At 43.0% G+C, this 13,087-nt stretch overlaps 2 protein-coding genes across 2 annotated transcripts in view; both read right to left on the reverse strand.

Annotated features, from left to right (window-relative positions):
- CDC5L (cell division cycle 5 like) overlaps nt 1–3,428 on the reverse strand; it is a 41,909-nt gene extending 38,481 nt beyond the window's left edge. The window contains exons 1-2 of the mRNA XM_065835506.2: nt 3,252–3,428; nt 394–497 (exon numbers count right to left, since the gene is read on the reverse strand). Of these exons, the coding sequence (XP_065691578.1) occupies nt 394–497; nt 3,252–3,296 (149 nt within the window). The 5' untranslated portion in view covers nt 3,297–3,428. The remainder of the gene's footprint in view (nt 1–393; nt 498–3,251) is intronic.
- Nucleotides 3,429–4,939: 1,511 nt separating this feature from the next.
- On the reverse strand, nt 4,940–11,721 carry LOC136100340 (uncharacterized). The gene is made up of 3 exons (XM_065835339.2): nt 11,615–11,721; nt 10,476–11,108; nt 4,940–9,596 (listed from the first exon to the last, which is right to left on the reverse strand). Exons 1-3 carry the CDS (start codon nt 11,655–11,657, stop codon nt 6,952–6,954), a joined length of 3,321 nt encoding a protein of 1,106 aa, XP_065691411.2. The 5' UTR covers nt 11,658–11,721; the 3' UTR covers nt 4,940–6,951.
- Between the last annotated feature and the right edge of the window lie 1,366 nt (nt 11,722–13,087).

The raw sequence follows: 13,087 nt of genomic DNA on the forward strand, positions 1-13,087 counted from the left end.
AATGAAATTCCACAGTGCAATTTCTAAACATTTAGCCTCAAGACAAATTCTCATTATGACAAATTAGAAAATGATCTGCAAGAGAGATTAATTCCATACAATTTTACTTCACTGGTAATGCTCAGTGGTTAAAATGTGTATATACAGTGGAAAAAAATCATGTACACAATTTTAAGTGATCCTATATTTGCTAACACTGCAGTCACTGGTAAAGAGAACATTTGTCTACTTTTGTTCAATTACTTTCAAGCAACAGGAATTTGAAATATCCACAACAGCAGAAATCAAACAACGTTAAAACTGTTGTTCCCCTGTGGACATAAATTAATCTGTGGTAATTTCTAAATTCCCACTAATTATGAATCTCATATTCCCAGACATGGCACTTCTCACCATCTGGCTTTGCACTGCTTCGCTGATTTTCTGTGTAATAAAGAAGCAATCCGTGACCACTGGTTTTTGCCATATTTCATCACAGCTGCTTTCAGAATTTCATCCTTAAAGAAATAAAACAAACAAACAACAAAATTGTTATGGATCACAAGCACCGGCAAAAGAGAAAGTCTGAGCTCAAGCAGAGAGCGTGGTGTATTTCATGTAACGAGCTGACCCAGTGGAAAGAGCACGGCACATTTTCTTCTCAAGATGAATGATGATTTGTATTTTAAAGGCCAATTAAATCAATAAAATGAAAAAGGTAAGTGATAATTACTGTGGCTTACTTCACAGACCCAACAGAACTTCCAATACTATCACTTTTAATGCTTCCTAATGCACAGTTTTTAAAGGCAAGAAGGTAGGGAGGTGTTTGTCTGGTGATGACACAACATTTGGAAAAAAAAAAAAACAACAACAAAAAAAACCCCACGAAAATCAAAGATACTTCTGGTGAGCTTGTTTTAAACAATACCATAATATTAAACTTTTTTCATATTTTAATGCAAATGGAATATTTATCTGTCAATGCAATAGGCTATTAAAACAAAAGTAATACAAAAATAAAGGAACTTTATAGTAAGTTCTCTTTAACGAGTAAATCTTAGACTAAATCAATTAATTGTTAAGAATGTAATCTCCAAAAGCCCCGATTCCAAAGCTTATAAACTTCTGGGAGAAAACAAAATGTAATGAATCCAGCTTGGGAGCCAGGTTGTTCATATATGTCAAAGCGTGCACTGAGATGTGATCAAAAGCCAGAAGTCCTATCAACTGTCTGTCAATCCATCCATCAATCCCCTCCTCCCAGATAAGTGGGTTTGTTATTTCTGGTTTCCTGACAGGTCAGAAAGTGGTATTTTAAATGCATCAAAGCTATTCTTGCAGCCCTGTCAACCACAGATGTTCCGCTTTCGTATCCAGTAAGCACTTGTAGTTGTGTTAAGAATCTGCTCAGCTGCACAGCACACGTGAGTCAAGAACAGATGCTCTGTCTGGCACAGACACCTCCCAGAGCAAACAGCAGCTTCAACTGTCCACTGGCGATGCACTCTGGCTTGAGCTGCTACAGGAAACAAGTCATGTAATTTCTGTTGAGAGAGAAATAATAAATCCTGGCTTTTTAAAACTTATTTGGTGTTATATGGCATGCTGAAGCCATACTGATGGCTTTTCTTTTTGCAAGTAATTGGTCATTTTCCTAACGACCTGTTATCACCTGATTCCATTTTCTGTAATTTTTGTGTTGTATACAAAATCAAAATGTTACTCAAAAAATAGCACCAAGAAGAGCTATTTCATCTCTGGTACATGGGTGAAAAATGGGTGAAAAAAATGATGTATTTAACCCACTGTTGTTTCTATTAACAGTCACCAAAATCAGTCAATTATGGAAGACCATAAGAATAGTGTAAGGACATGGTGGTTCTTCCTGTCCCCTGCTGACCCCCAATTCAGCTGCCTCCTGGCACACAGCTGATATGTTAAAAAGGGTTAAAAGAAAATGCAGTATATAGTACATTTATCTTCCATTAATTTTTCTTACTGCCTTTTGGAATTAGGTACTTGCCCAGCATCCAACGTATAAAGTGTCAGAGTTCTGGATTCAACAGTGTCAGGTACCTCATTTTGCTTTAAACATGCCACCTAATAAAACTGGCACCCTTGATTTCTGGTGTTATTACTGTATTTTGCACGATCACTCGCAGTTCTGAAAGCATTCAATGGCAAAACTGGGACAGAGAGGTGGGGTTTTTTTTCTCTTTTATGAAGAGTACATAAATTTCTGTGCACAAAACACTTCAGGCTGCAGGTGATGAGTCCATATCCATCTTCACCATTTTCACATTTTGAAGGGTTTTTAAGGGTAAGAGCTTCCAGCCACCTCCTACACCTAGAGAATAAAAACCCTGCCTATGCAGTATAAGACACACTCCAGCCTACAAAAGGTGCAGCGTGGAGGACAACACTGCCCAGGCATTCTCTCCAATAGACAGTTTCTCGAGGAGGCAGAGACAGAACACAGGCACGGTTGAGCTTCCTGTTCTCCCCAACATGCAGTCTTCAGGAGAAAAACCACCAACCTGACCTCTGTCCACTTGGGCTCGGGATGATAAGGAAGATAATAATCAGAGGGATAGAGAAGCACTGCTGTGAGGACAGGCTGAGAGAGTTGGGGCTGTTCAGCCTGGAGAAAAGAAGGCTCCAGGGAGACCTTATTGTGGCCTTTCAGTACTTAAAATAGGCCGAGAATAAAGATGGGGACAGGCTTGTTAGCAGGGCCTGTTGTGACAGGGCAAGAGGTGATGGTTTTAAACTAAAGGAGGGCAGATTCAGGACAGACATGAGGAAGAAATTGTTTACACTGAGGGTACAACACACTGTCGCTGGTTGCCCAGAGAGGTGGTGGATGTCCCATCCCTGGAGATATCCCAGGCCAGGCTGGACGGGGCTCTGAGCAACCTGAGCTGGGTGAAGATGTCCCTGCTCACGGCAGGGATTGGACTGGATGAGCTTTGAAAGTCCCTTCAACCCAAACTATTCTATGAAGGCCCAAACTGCAGAGGAATCAATTCCACCAGACGCACGGTGCCCACAGAGGCCTAACCCACCACATGCCCCGCTGCAGAGGGCCAGAAAGATCCCAAATCTCCCCGCACTGTTACAAGTCACCCCACTACATGGACCCCCCACGCATGCGCACAACGACCCCTCCGCCCGCGCCTGCGCACTAATGCCGGACACCCCCCCACAACACCAGCCGCTGAGGCCACGGCCCTCGAGGGGCTGGGAGATTAAAGCCATCGGAGTCCTACCTCGGTGTTCCGCCACACGCCGCCTTTAATCATAATCCGCGGCATCTTGGCGGCGAAAGAACTCGAAGTCCTGCAGAGAAAATGGAGTGAGAGGCAAGAAACGCCGCTCGGCTCAGCGGGGCCGGCCCAGACCCCGCGCAAGCGCCCTTCGCGGTCACAGCGCGTGCTCCGCGCAGGCGCGCAGGGAATACGGTAACAGCCGCGGGAGGGAGGGGCAGCGCAGGCGCAGACGGGACGGCGCGGCGGCCCCTCGGGTGGGGCGTTTTGGGGGAGGCGCTTCGCCCCACCGCCCCCTGTGGGCTGGAGGTGCGCACGGCGGAGGGGAGCGGGTCTGCTTCGAAATCACAGAACAGTTTGGGTTGAAGGGACCTTCAAAGCTCATCCAGTCCAACACCTGCCATGACCAGGGACATCTTCACACAGATCAGGTTGCTCAGGGCCCCGTCCAGCCTGGCCTGGGATGTCTCCAGGGATGATTCATCCACCACCTCTCTGGGCAACCTGGGCCAGGCTCTCACCACCCTCAGCGCAAACAATTTCTTCCTCATGTCTGGCCTGAATCTCCCCTCCTTTAGTTTAAAACCACCGCCTCTTGTCCTGTCACAACAGGCCCTGCTAACAAGTCTGTCCCCATAATTCTTATAAGCCTCCATTAAGTGTTGCAAGGCTGCAATGAGTGACTACTCGTAAGTTGCATCAAATTCCCCAACCAACACAATTGCGGAAGGGACAGCAGGAGAAAATAACATTTCACTGTTGTTACATTTACAGTATGTTTTCTTAATTTGGGAAAAAAACATGCATTTACATGGATGCACTGTAGCCTAAATGAAAACTGAGGTAGTAGAATGTAATAACACAAAGATTTTAACACATTAAATATTATACTTTTGTTAGGATCTACAAGATTTAATTAATAATTTATCTCACAGCTGAAGACTTGCCCATTCCATCCTTTACAAGGTCATTCAGGAGCTTCTCTTACTAATTATAATTACCAGTGTTTGCAAAAGCAGCTGGAAGATGGTATTACGATGCCTCTTTCACCATCAGTTCTGAAACACAAACGCTACCAATGCACCCAGCTGCCATTGCACTCATCACCTTGTTTCTTGACACTGGATTGGCAGCCACTTCTACTATTTTAAAAGAAATAAAGAAATGCTGGGCCTTCCACACTTTTTAAAATTTTCTTTAGTAAATATATATATATAAAATATTTCCTTCCTTATATTGTGGCCAAATCTGGTTGGTGGTGAACCATATTGCAGCATGGCCTTATTCACCTAGAGTCATTTACTTCACCCTACATTTATCTTCTATTCACTTATTTAGAAGCTACATAGCACATAAAATGACACCTAATTACTCAATTTTTTTTGTCATTAATGTGATTTCCTATTACATTTTACTGTTTTGTCCAAACTCAGGATGTCTTCAAAATGAAAATCACGTGAATTTTTAGGTTGAAATATAAAACTTCATAGTATGGTTTAGGAAAGCCTTTGATTTTTCTTAAAAGTCTGCAAGAATAAAAAATACTACAGTTTTAGCTAGGAAAATAAAATATTAAGAACTGTCCACGTCCTTTCTTTAAAACAGGTATGCCTTTAAATTTCAGCAGCCCGAGAATCACTTCCAATCCACACAAGTGCAATGCATTGCTTAATGAACAGAGGGGAACCTCATGAGTCATGAAACACTTTATTTATCAGAGGCAACTACCTGGAATATTTCTTTTTACAAACACATCAAACTCCATCTGAAGATGTCTTCTGTTGTCCTTCCTTACAATCAAAAGAAGTTCATGCTGTTTATTTCCTTCAGTGAATTTAACCACAATAAACTGGGCTCCCTTCTTTACCATTGTGCAACATACAATACATATACATGCAATAGTTATAAAACCTTTTATTCCCTGTCAGACTTAGCTTTCATGGTCTCCTCTGATGTGTAGGCTTACAATTCTCTTTACTATTTTTGTTTATTCTTTGTACCTGTTCTGTAGAAATTTTCTTCAAATAAATGATCAGAGTTGTACAGTAATGCAGGTAAAAATTCCTCCACACTTGTATAATAGTGTTACTATTGCCTAGAAATGCTTTTCTTTATTCATATCAGGAAAACATTCTTCTTTCTCACAACTGTATCAGGTAGTTTGCTTTATCATTCCAAAATATGAATCACTCATCCCCAAATGGTGACTTCCCAGCTTGTAGTAAAAAGTTCATAACCACTGGGGTTCACAGTCGCCAATATTTTCTTGTCTGTTTTTACTGCAACTATAAAGAACAAGATCACTTAAATACCTTTTCCGATCTGGCCTGAAATCCATACATCTATGGGTGAGTTCAAATTCACTCTTGGAGAAGCGCGTTCCCAATCACACAACAGCTGTGAGACCTCCGGAGGTCACTGGTCCAACTGGTTGCCCAGGACAACATCCAGATTGCTTTCTAATATCTCAGATTTTTTGGGTTTTAATATCTCTACCAATTCTATGGGCAACCATTTCCAACCTGTCTCCTACGTCACCGGAAACCCTGTGCCACGTTATTATCTGTATCTATAAAGAAAGGCATACATTTGAGAGCAATAAAAAAGCAGCGTTGGTTTCATGTTTACATTCTTTAAGTTAAGCTATAGGTTCACTCTGCTGCTTTCCAGAGTGAATTCTAACACTAGGGGACAGATCACACCAGCCCTTTGCTGTTGTCTTTTCTCCCACAAGAGGGTTACACTTGTTTGGCGCAAGTGGCCCTCACATGTGGTATTTTAAATGCACAGTAAAGCTCTTAACAGAATAAATTTTACAGTTCAGGATACTGCAAAGGATTTCAGTGTAACTAAATAGTATTTGCAATACATTGGCCAGTAGTTAACCTAACAGAGAAGTTCTTTGAAAAGTAAGATATTGTCTATTTTAAGAAACAAAAAGCACAGTAACCACTGGCCTAGAGAAAGGTGTTTCATACTAGATTAACATTAGACATCTACATAAAAGTGAATTATTATTTTAAGTCTTTTCAATATCATAGAATACCTGATTAAGGACATTACCATTCCTGTCAGACTACTTGAATAATTATTAAAAGTACAGACAATATAATTGCCTAATAAACCCTTTATATACACACACACACAGAGCAAACATTTTCCTATCCCAGTTATCCAGTGATGACACAAATCTTTTGTGAGATACTTTTTTCTTTTGCAGCTATTGCAAGAGAAACTGGGGTAAGGAAAGACAGCTTTCAGCAGATGCGAGGTATCAAGCCTCCAAACATATTAAATGAAAAGTTATTAATATGCAACACAACGTGTACTTCCCTCCCTTTTAAGATCCTTTCGGTGAGATAATTTTTATCATTTTTTTTTAAAAGAAAATAAGTGGCACAGAGTAAGTGCTTAAATTCATTAACATTGGCCAAATTATAACTCAACTCCTGCTATTGAAAAATTACTCAGGCTTTGAAAATCGCCTCCAAGATTTTCTTTAGCAGAGCCTGGGATAGAACTGAAGCTCTCAGAAGAACCTGGAGCAAACCAGTACCTGAGTTTCACTCTCTGGACACAAAAAAAGCCGGATACAACCACTACCAGGCATCCTTCTGGGGACAGCAGGGGAATGTAAAGCAAAGAACAAATTCAGGACATGCAAACCTTTCCAGAATAAAGCACCAGCTTGTAATTCCCAAGCTTATATTCCAACCTTATGTTGCCATTTATGCTTTTCCAGGAGATTTCTGGTAGGCAGCGTCACGTTACACTTTCCACACTTAAACGTGTTTGCATGTGTTTTTACATGCTTTTGGAAAGCACGTTTATCTACCGTGGAAAACTTACACCTTCTGCAGTGCAGCTTCGAATGAGTCAGTAAGTGTCGCTTCAGGTGGCTGGACGTGCGGAAAGCGAGATGGCACTGATCGCACTTGAACGGCTTCTCCCCCGTGTGAATTCTCAAGTGTGGCTTCAAGTTGCTGCTGTGAGCCGTGCAATAGCCACACTCTTCACAGCTGTACGTTTTGAAAGGCAGCTGCTTTTTTTGTTCATGGAGACAGCCAGAAGATGAGCTTTCCCCACAAGAGTGTGAAGCCAGGTGGCGTTTCAAGGACAGCCATTTGTTTGTTGAATAGTCACAGTTCCTGCACTTGAAGAACTTGATATTAAAATGTAAGACGCTGTGTCTTTTCAGGTGGCTGGAAGTACGAAACTTCTTCTGACAAACACTGCAGCTGTAAGGTTTCTCCCCTGTGTGAGTTCTCACATGTATTTTAAGGTTGCTTAAAATGCAAGTAGCGTACTCACACTCTACACACTGATAGTATTGTCGTTGACTTTGTGCTCGCAAATCTTTTTTTTTGCCCCTCTGGACATCTGGCTGTAATCCACAGAACTCCGAACCAAGCAAGGAATGGACACTATTTGAGCCTTCCGAGGAACCAAAATCTCTTTCAGGACACAAAGCTACCTCCATTTCATGATGCAATTCAAGATTCTGTAAACTGCTACCTACACAACAGCAATGGCTAAACTCAAAGCCGTTCTTTACGTGAATAAAGCAGTGTTTCTGCAAATGGTCTGACGTTTTAAATGCCTTATTGCATTCTTTACACACAAACGGTATTCCAGCTGTATGCGTTTTTAGGTGCAGCTTAAAGTCACTATGAACAGCAGTAGCATAACTGCAGTGTTGACACTGGTACGTTTTGAATGCACACAAATTGGAAGGCCATGTAATCTTTAAGTTTTCCACAAATTTATGATATGTGTCATCATCTTGAGCTTGTGAACAAGAGGCCTCAGAGCTGAAGAGAGGCTCCCCTTTGCAAACAAGTGCTTCCTTTTTGTAAGAATTCAGAAGAACGTCTGATCTATTCCAAATAACAGGTAAACTGTTGCTTCCATGGCCATTTTCAGGGACTTCTCTTCCAAAGCACATCTCCTTATTGTCCTGCACATCACCTTCCTGCTCAAAGTCTACTTCTGAAGCCAGCATTCCACCACTGAGACAACCATCTTCTTGACCAGAAAGAGACAGAGAAACATGGTCCTGGAAATTACTTTCAATTTTGCGTATTTTGCTTTTGCAATATTTATTGCTTTGATAGCCATTAGCATTAAACTGTTCATGACTTTTCTTATGAAAGTTGAGATGTCCTCTGTTGTAAAACACCAAGTTACACTCATCACACGTGTAACTTAGAGGTCTTTGAGTTCTCTTTCTTCTGCTTACAAAGCCAAGTTGCTGCTCTTCATGTGTTTTGCTGTCTGCATGCAATCGTCTGTGTCTCTGTAACCCAACGGTGCTAGGGAACGCTGCCTGGCAGAACTCACAGGAATGCTGTTTATCCCCTAAGTGTACGTAGCTGTGCCTCACCATGCTTGCAAAATATAATGAAAAAAACGTGCAAAACCTGCACTGGTACAGCTTATACCCAGCATGCCAGTACATATGATTTAACAGGTAGGAAAAGCTAATGAAGGAGTAATCACACTGAGGACACTGGTAAGGTGGTCTCTCTTTATGTCCCTTCATGTGCTGAACAAAACTCCTAGGGTTTGATGAGGTAAATAAACAAATTTTGCAGGAAAACCTAACAGGCATACCCAGAGGTGAAAAGTCCCTTTCAACTTTGATGAAAAATTGCTCATATTTACTTTCTTTATTCTTGGTCTCAGATTCTTCTTCTTCACATTTTCTCTGCCTAATTTTTTTCATATTCATCCTATATTTTCTTGCCCTTCTCAACCTACCCATTTTCTTATGAAATTTAAGGTGCTTCTTAAGGTTGACAAAAAAGAAAAAAGTTCTCTTACAAAAGCAGCATTTATGCCTTCTCTTATCCTTATGAGCTGAATAAACATGTTTCTTCAGATGTGCACTGCACTTATATACAGAACTACAAAACCTGCACTTCAAATTCAACCTTTCCTGCTTATTTGTAGAACAAGATGCTTTAGAAACAGGTTTGATGGTCTCACTACTACTTAGCCATGCTAAATCTTCTTGCTGGCTTTGCAATTCCTTCAGGCTTTCATGAGGAGAATCTTCTTGTTGCTGGTATGTTTTTTTAGGAAATTGAGTTAAAGTCTTATAAATATGCTCTCCAGTAGCATTTGATTCAGCAGAAGGAGATGCACTCATCTCCAGTTTCCCTACATCTTTTGGCAATTCTTCTGAAGTAGGAGAACATCCATTGAGAAATGGAGCAGAACAATTAGAGGTAAATTTCTGTTCTTCTTTCAAGCCATTTTCCAAGAGAGAACTCCAAGTTTCATCTTCAAATTCACTTATCTTTCTGTTACTAGTTTCATTGCCTCCATTCTTTGAAGAATCAGGATCTACAGTGGGATAAAAAGTCACATGCATGACATTTCATACAATCACCAGCATTCATTATTAATTGGTAGTAATAATCACAATTGTCTAATAACTTGCTTTGCTCTTCTCTCCTTTTGCTTCCTTCATATTCTGCTATCTCCATTTCTTTCCTCATGTATCTCTCAGTGCTTTCCACCCCAACATTTAAGTAATGTTTTAAGAAAATAAATCCTAGTTCGGAGTCTCCTTCTTCCCACTTCCCCTTTATACCCAAAGCTCTGAATTTCACAGGACAACATTGTATTCCCTACGGTTTTTAATGAAACAGCTATATGCCAGAATTCTTATGAAAACACTGAGACTGAAATTTCTAGGGCTACATTCTCACAAGTAGGATTGCACTTCTCTGTCTGTTAAACTGAAAATACTCTTAGTATTTATCTACACCTTTTTTTCCTGGAGAACTTCCATCTGCTATAAGGAATAGTGGAGTTCAAACCTAAATTACGCCTCTCCAAGTCTCTGCTAATACTGATGAGAGTAACTGCCTGTTGGTTTCTCTCTCTAATACCTGTAATTGGGATAACAAAATCTTTAACCCAAATTTTTATTTTCCAAACCTTTTCCCTAATTAAAGGTCCCCCCTTTTGCAAACTGCAGCAGAATAAAACAGTACCAGTTTATTGTGGTTTCGCTATTTTTTGCAGGACTCTGTGAAAGAACTAAGCCTACTCCAGCCAATATTCTTTTTCTGCTGAATATGATATTATTCTATGTTCAAGTGCTTACTCTAAAATAAATGGGTTTGGCATTCTTCCTACAAGCTTTCCTACATATTTCAATAACTTGAGATTTACCATATTTCTCAAACTCCTGCACTGGTCTTATTAGCAAGTTACCTTCTATTTCAACGACTGTCTCCAGCTCTTTCTGGACTTCTGATTGTTTCTCTGCACTGCCATCAGACAGAATACTTGCAAGACTGACAAGCTCCTCTTCATGTCTGGATATCTCTGCTGATACCAACTGTCTGCTTGTCTCCGTGGCCTCATCTCTATCTTCATTGCCAGCAGAGGAGATGAGAGGAGGAACCTTCTCAAACCCGTCATCACCAACACAATCTTTTCTGTCACTGGTTCTGTTTATCTCTGTAAGCTCTGTTTTGCAAGATGATGGCGGCAACACAAAATATTGACTCTGTTTATCTGTGCCTGCATCACACTGATCACTTAAAGATGATTCTGTTCTATTACACACATTCTCTGCAACCCATTTTTCTTCTGAGTATTTCATACTATTATCTATATTTGAAGCAGTCTTGCTTTCTTCACAAACGCTTAAACTGTGACTGTCATTTGAAGGTGTCACATGATTTTTTAGGAAGACACTGCTGTTTGAGTTAACCTCCTTCTCAACCTCCTTCAACTCGGGATCTGATGTTGCTTCTTCCTCCTGGGTGTCATCGTGGAGAAAATAATCATCACTCAGCACTAAGACAGTGATTGGGAGAACAATTTCAAAGACATCTGGTTCTGAGGAGACAAAAAGAGCAGATTGAAGAGCAGGCTGAGAGGGGAATTTATTTATGCTTATAAATATCTCAAGGTGGAGGATGGACCAGACCCTGTTCAGAAGTGCCCAACGACAGGATGAGGGGCAACGGGCACAGACTGAAGCACAGGAGGTTCCATCTGAATATGAGGAGAAACTTCTTTACCCTGAGGTGCCAGAGCCCTGGAACAGGCTGCCCAGAGAGGCTGTGGAGTCTCCTCTAGGGACATTCAAACCCGCCTGGACACATTCCTGTGTGATCTGCTCTGGTGATCCTGCGTTAGCAGGTGGGTTGGACTGGATGGTCTCCAAATGTCCCTTCCAACCCCAACCACTCTGTGACACTTATTTCCAACACAACTGGAAGCGATCGCAGATGCCCGAACTAGGCCCGCGCCCGCCAGCGCGCATGCGCCCGCCCCAGCCACCTCGGCTTCCGTGCGCCCCTCGGCCCGCGCTGGGTTCCTACCAGGAACAGGGTACCTACCGCTATCGCCCGCCGGCTCTGACATCTCCTGCGCCAGCGACATTCCCAGCTCGGCTCGGCTCGGGCGGCTCCGCGCTGCAACCAAATGAGCGACACAGACGCTGGGGGGGGGGGGGGGGGGGGGGGGGCGGGGCGGGGCAGGGCGGTCCTACCTGGTCGAGCGGTTTGTTCGGAACCGGGAGGACACTGGGAAGCGGAGGGAGGGGGCGGGCTGTGCGCGGCCGCCGCCTCCTGATTGGAGGGAGAGGCAGGGGGCATCGGGGTGGCCTGAGAGGGGTGGGCTGTCCGCCGCTTTGAGGTGACTGCGCGTGCGCGGCGGGTTGTTTCTGGTGGTTTGGTGTTGCCGGCGTCACCTTTGAGTGGTCACAAAGTTGGTGAAGGGTTTGGGGGGAAAGCCGTATGAGGAGCGGTTGAAGTCACGTGGTTTGTTCAGCCTGGAGAAGAGGAGACTGAGGGGAGAGCTCGTTGCAGCTACAGCTTCCTCACAAGGGGAGGAGGAGGGGCAGACACCAAACTCTTCTCTCTGGCAACCAACAACACAACCTGAGGGAATGGCTGGAAGATGTGCCAGGGGAGGTTCAGGTTGGACATGAGGAAAAGGTTCTTCACCCAGAGGGTGCTGGACACTGGAACAGGCTCCCCAGGGAGGTGTCACAGCCCCAAGCCTGACGGTGTTCAAGAAGAGACTGGACAACGTCCTCAGACACACGGTGTGAACTGTGGGGTTGTCCTGTGCAGGGGCAGGAGTTGGACTCCGTGATCCTTGTGGGTCCTGTCCAACTTGGGACATTCAATGTTTCTAAAAATTAGTTTAATCACCTATTACCTGAACCAGAACACCCAAGCCATGGGTGTTCAAAAGCTCTGCAAGATTTAGGCTCATTTTAAGGAAAACTAACAAAAGGTAGCCCATCAGCCAGGGAGTAGCAGCTTTGGACCTCTTGGTGACCAGGAGTTCCTTCATCAGGCAAAAAGGCAAGAGGCGCTGATGGTGGCCATGGAAAGCTGTGTTTCCTTCAGCCCGGGAGATGAAGGCCTCAGAACATGCAGGGAAGGGAAGAGGCTGTTACACAGCAGGTCTGAGCGTGTGATACTTTTGGCTTTCTGGGCTGCAAGTGCAGGTTGCCGGCTCATGTCCAATCTTTCATCCCCCAGCACCCCCAAGTCCTTCTCTGCAGGGCTGCCCTCCATCCCTTCATCCCCAGTCTGGATTGATACCGGGGATTCTCCCAACCTGGGTGGAGGACCCAGCACCTTGGCCTTGTTGAACCTGAACAAGGTTCTAGAAGCCTTTTTTTTTTTTTTTTAAAAAAAGTCCTTTTCCCAAAGGCAGATTGCAGCCCCCTTTTAACAGAAGACAATGTGAAACTCCAGGGCAGTTAGAATAAATAACTGAAATACCGATCTTTTTCCTGTCTTTATAGGTAGAAACATTGGTTCGGTTTGTGAAATTTGGATTATATTTTCAAATAC

This window comes from Patagioenas fasciata, chromosome 3 (genome assembly GCF_037038585.1).
Source record: "Patagioenas fasciata isolate bPatFas1 chromosome 3, bPatFas1.hap1, whole genome shotgun sequence".
NCBI classification, from domain to species: Eukaryota; Metazoa; Chordata; class Aves; order Columbiformes; family Columbidae; genus Patagioenas; species Patagioenas fasciata.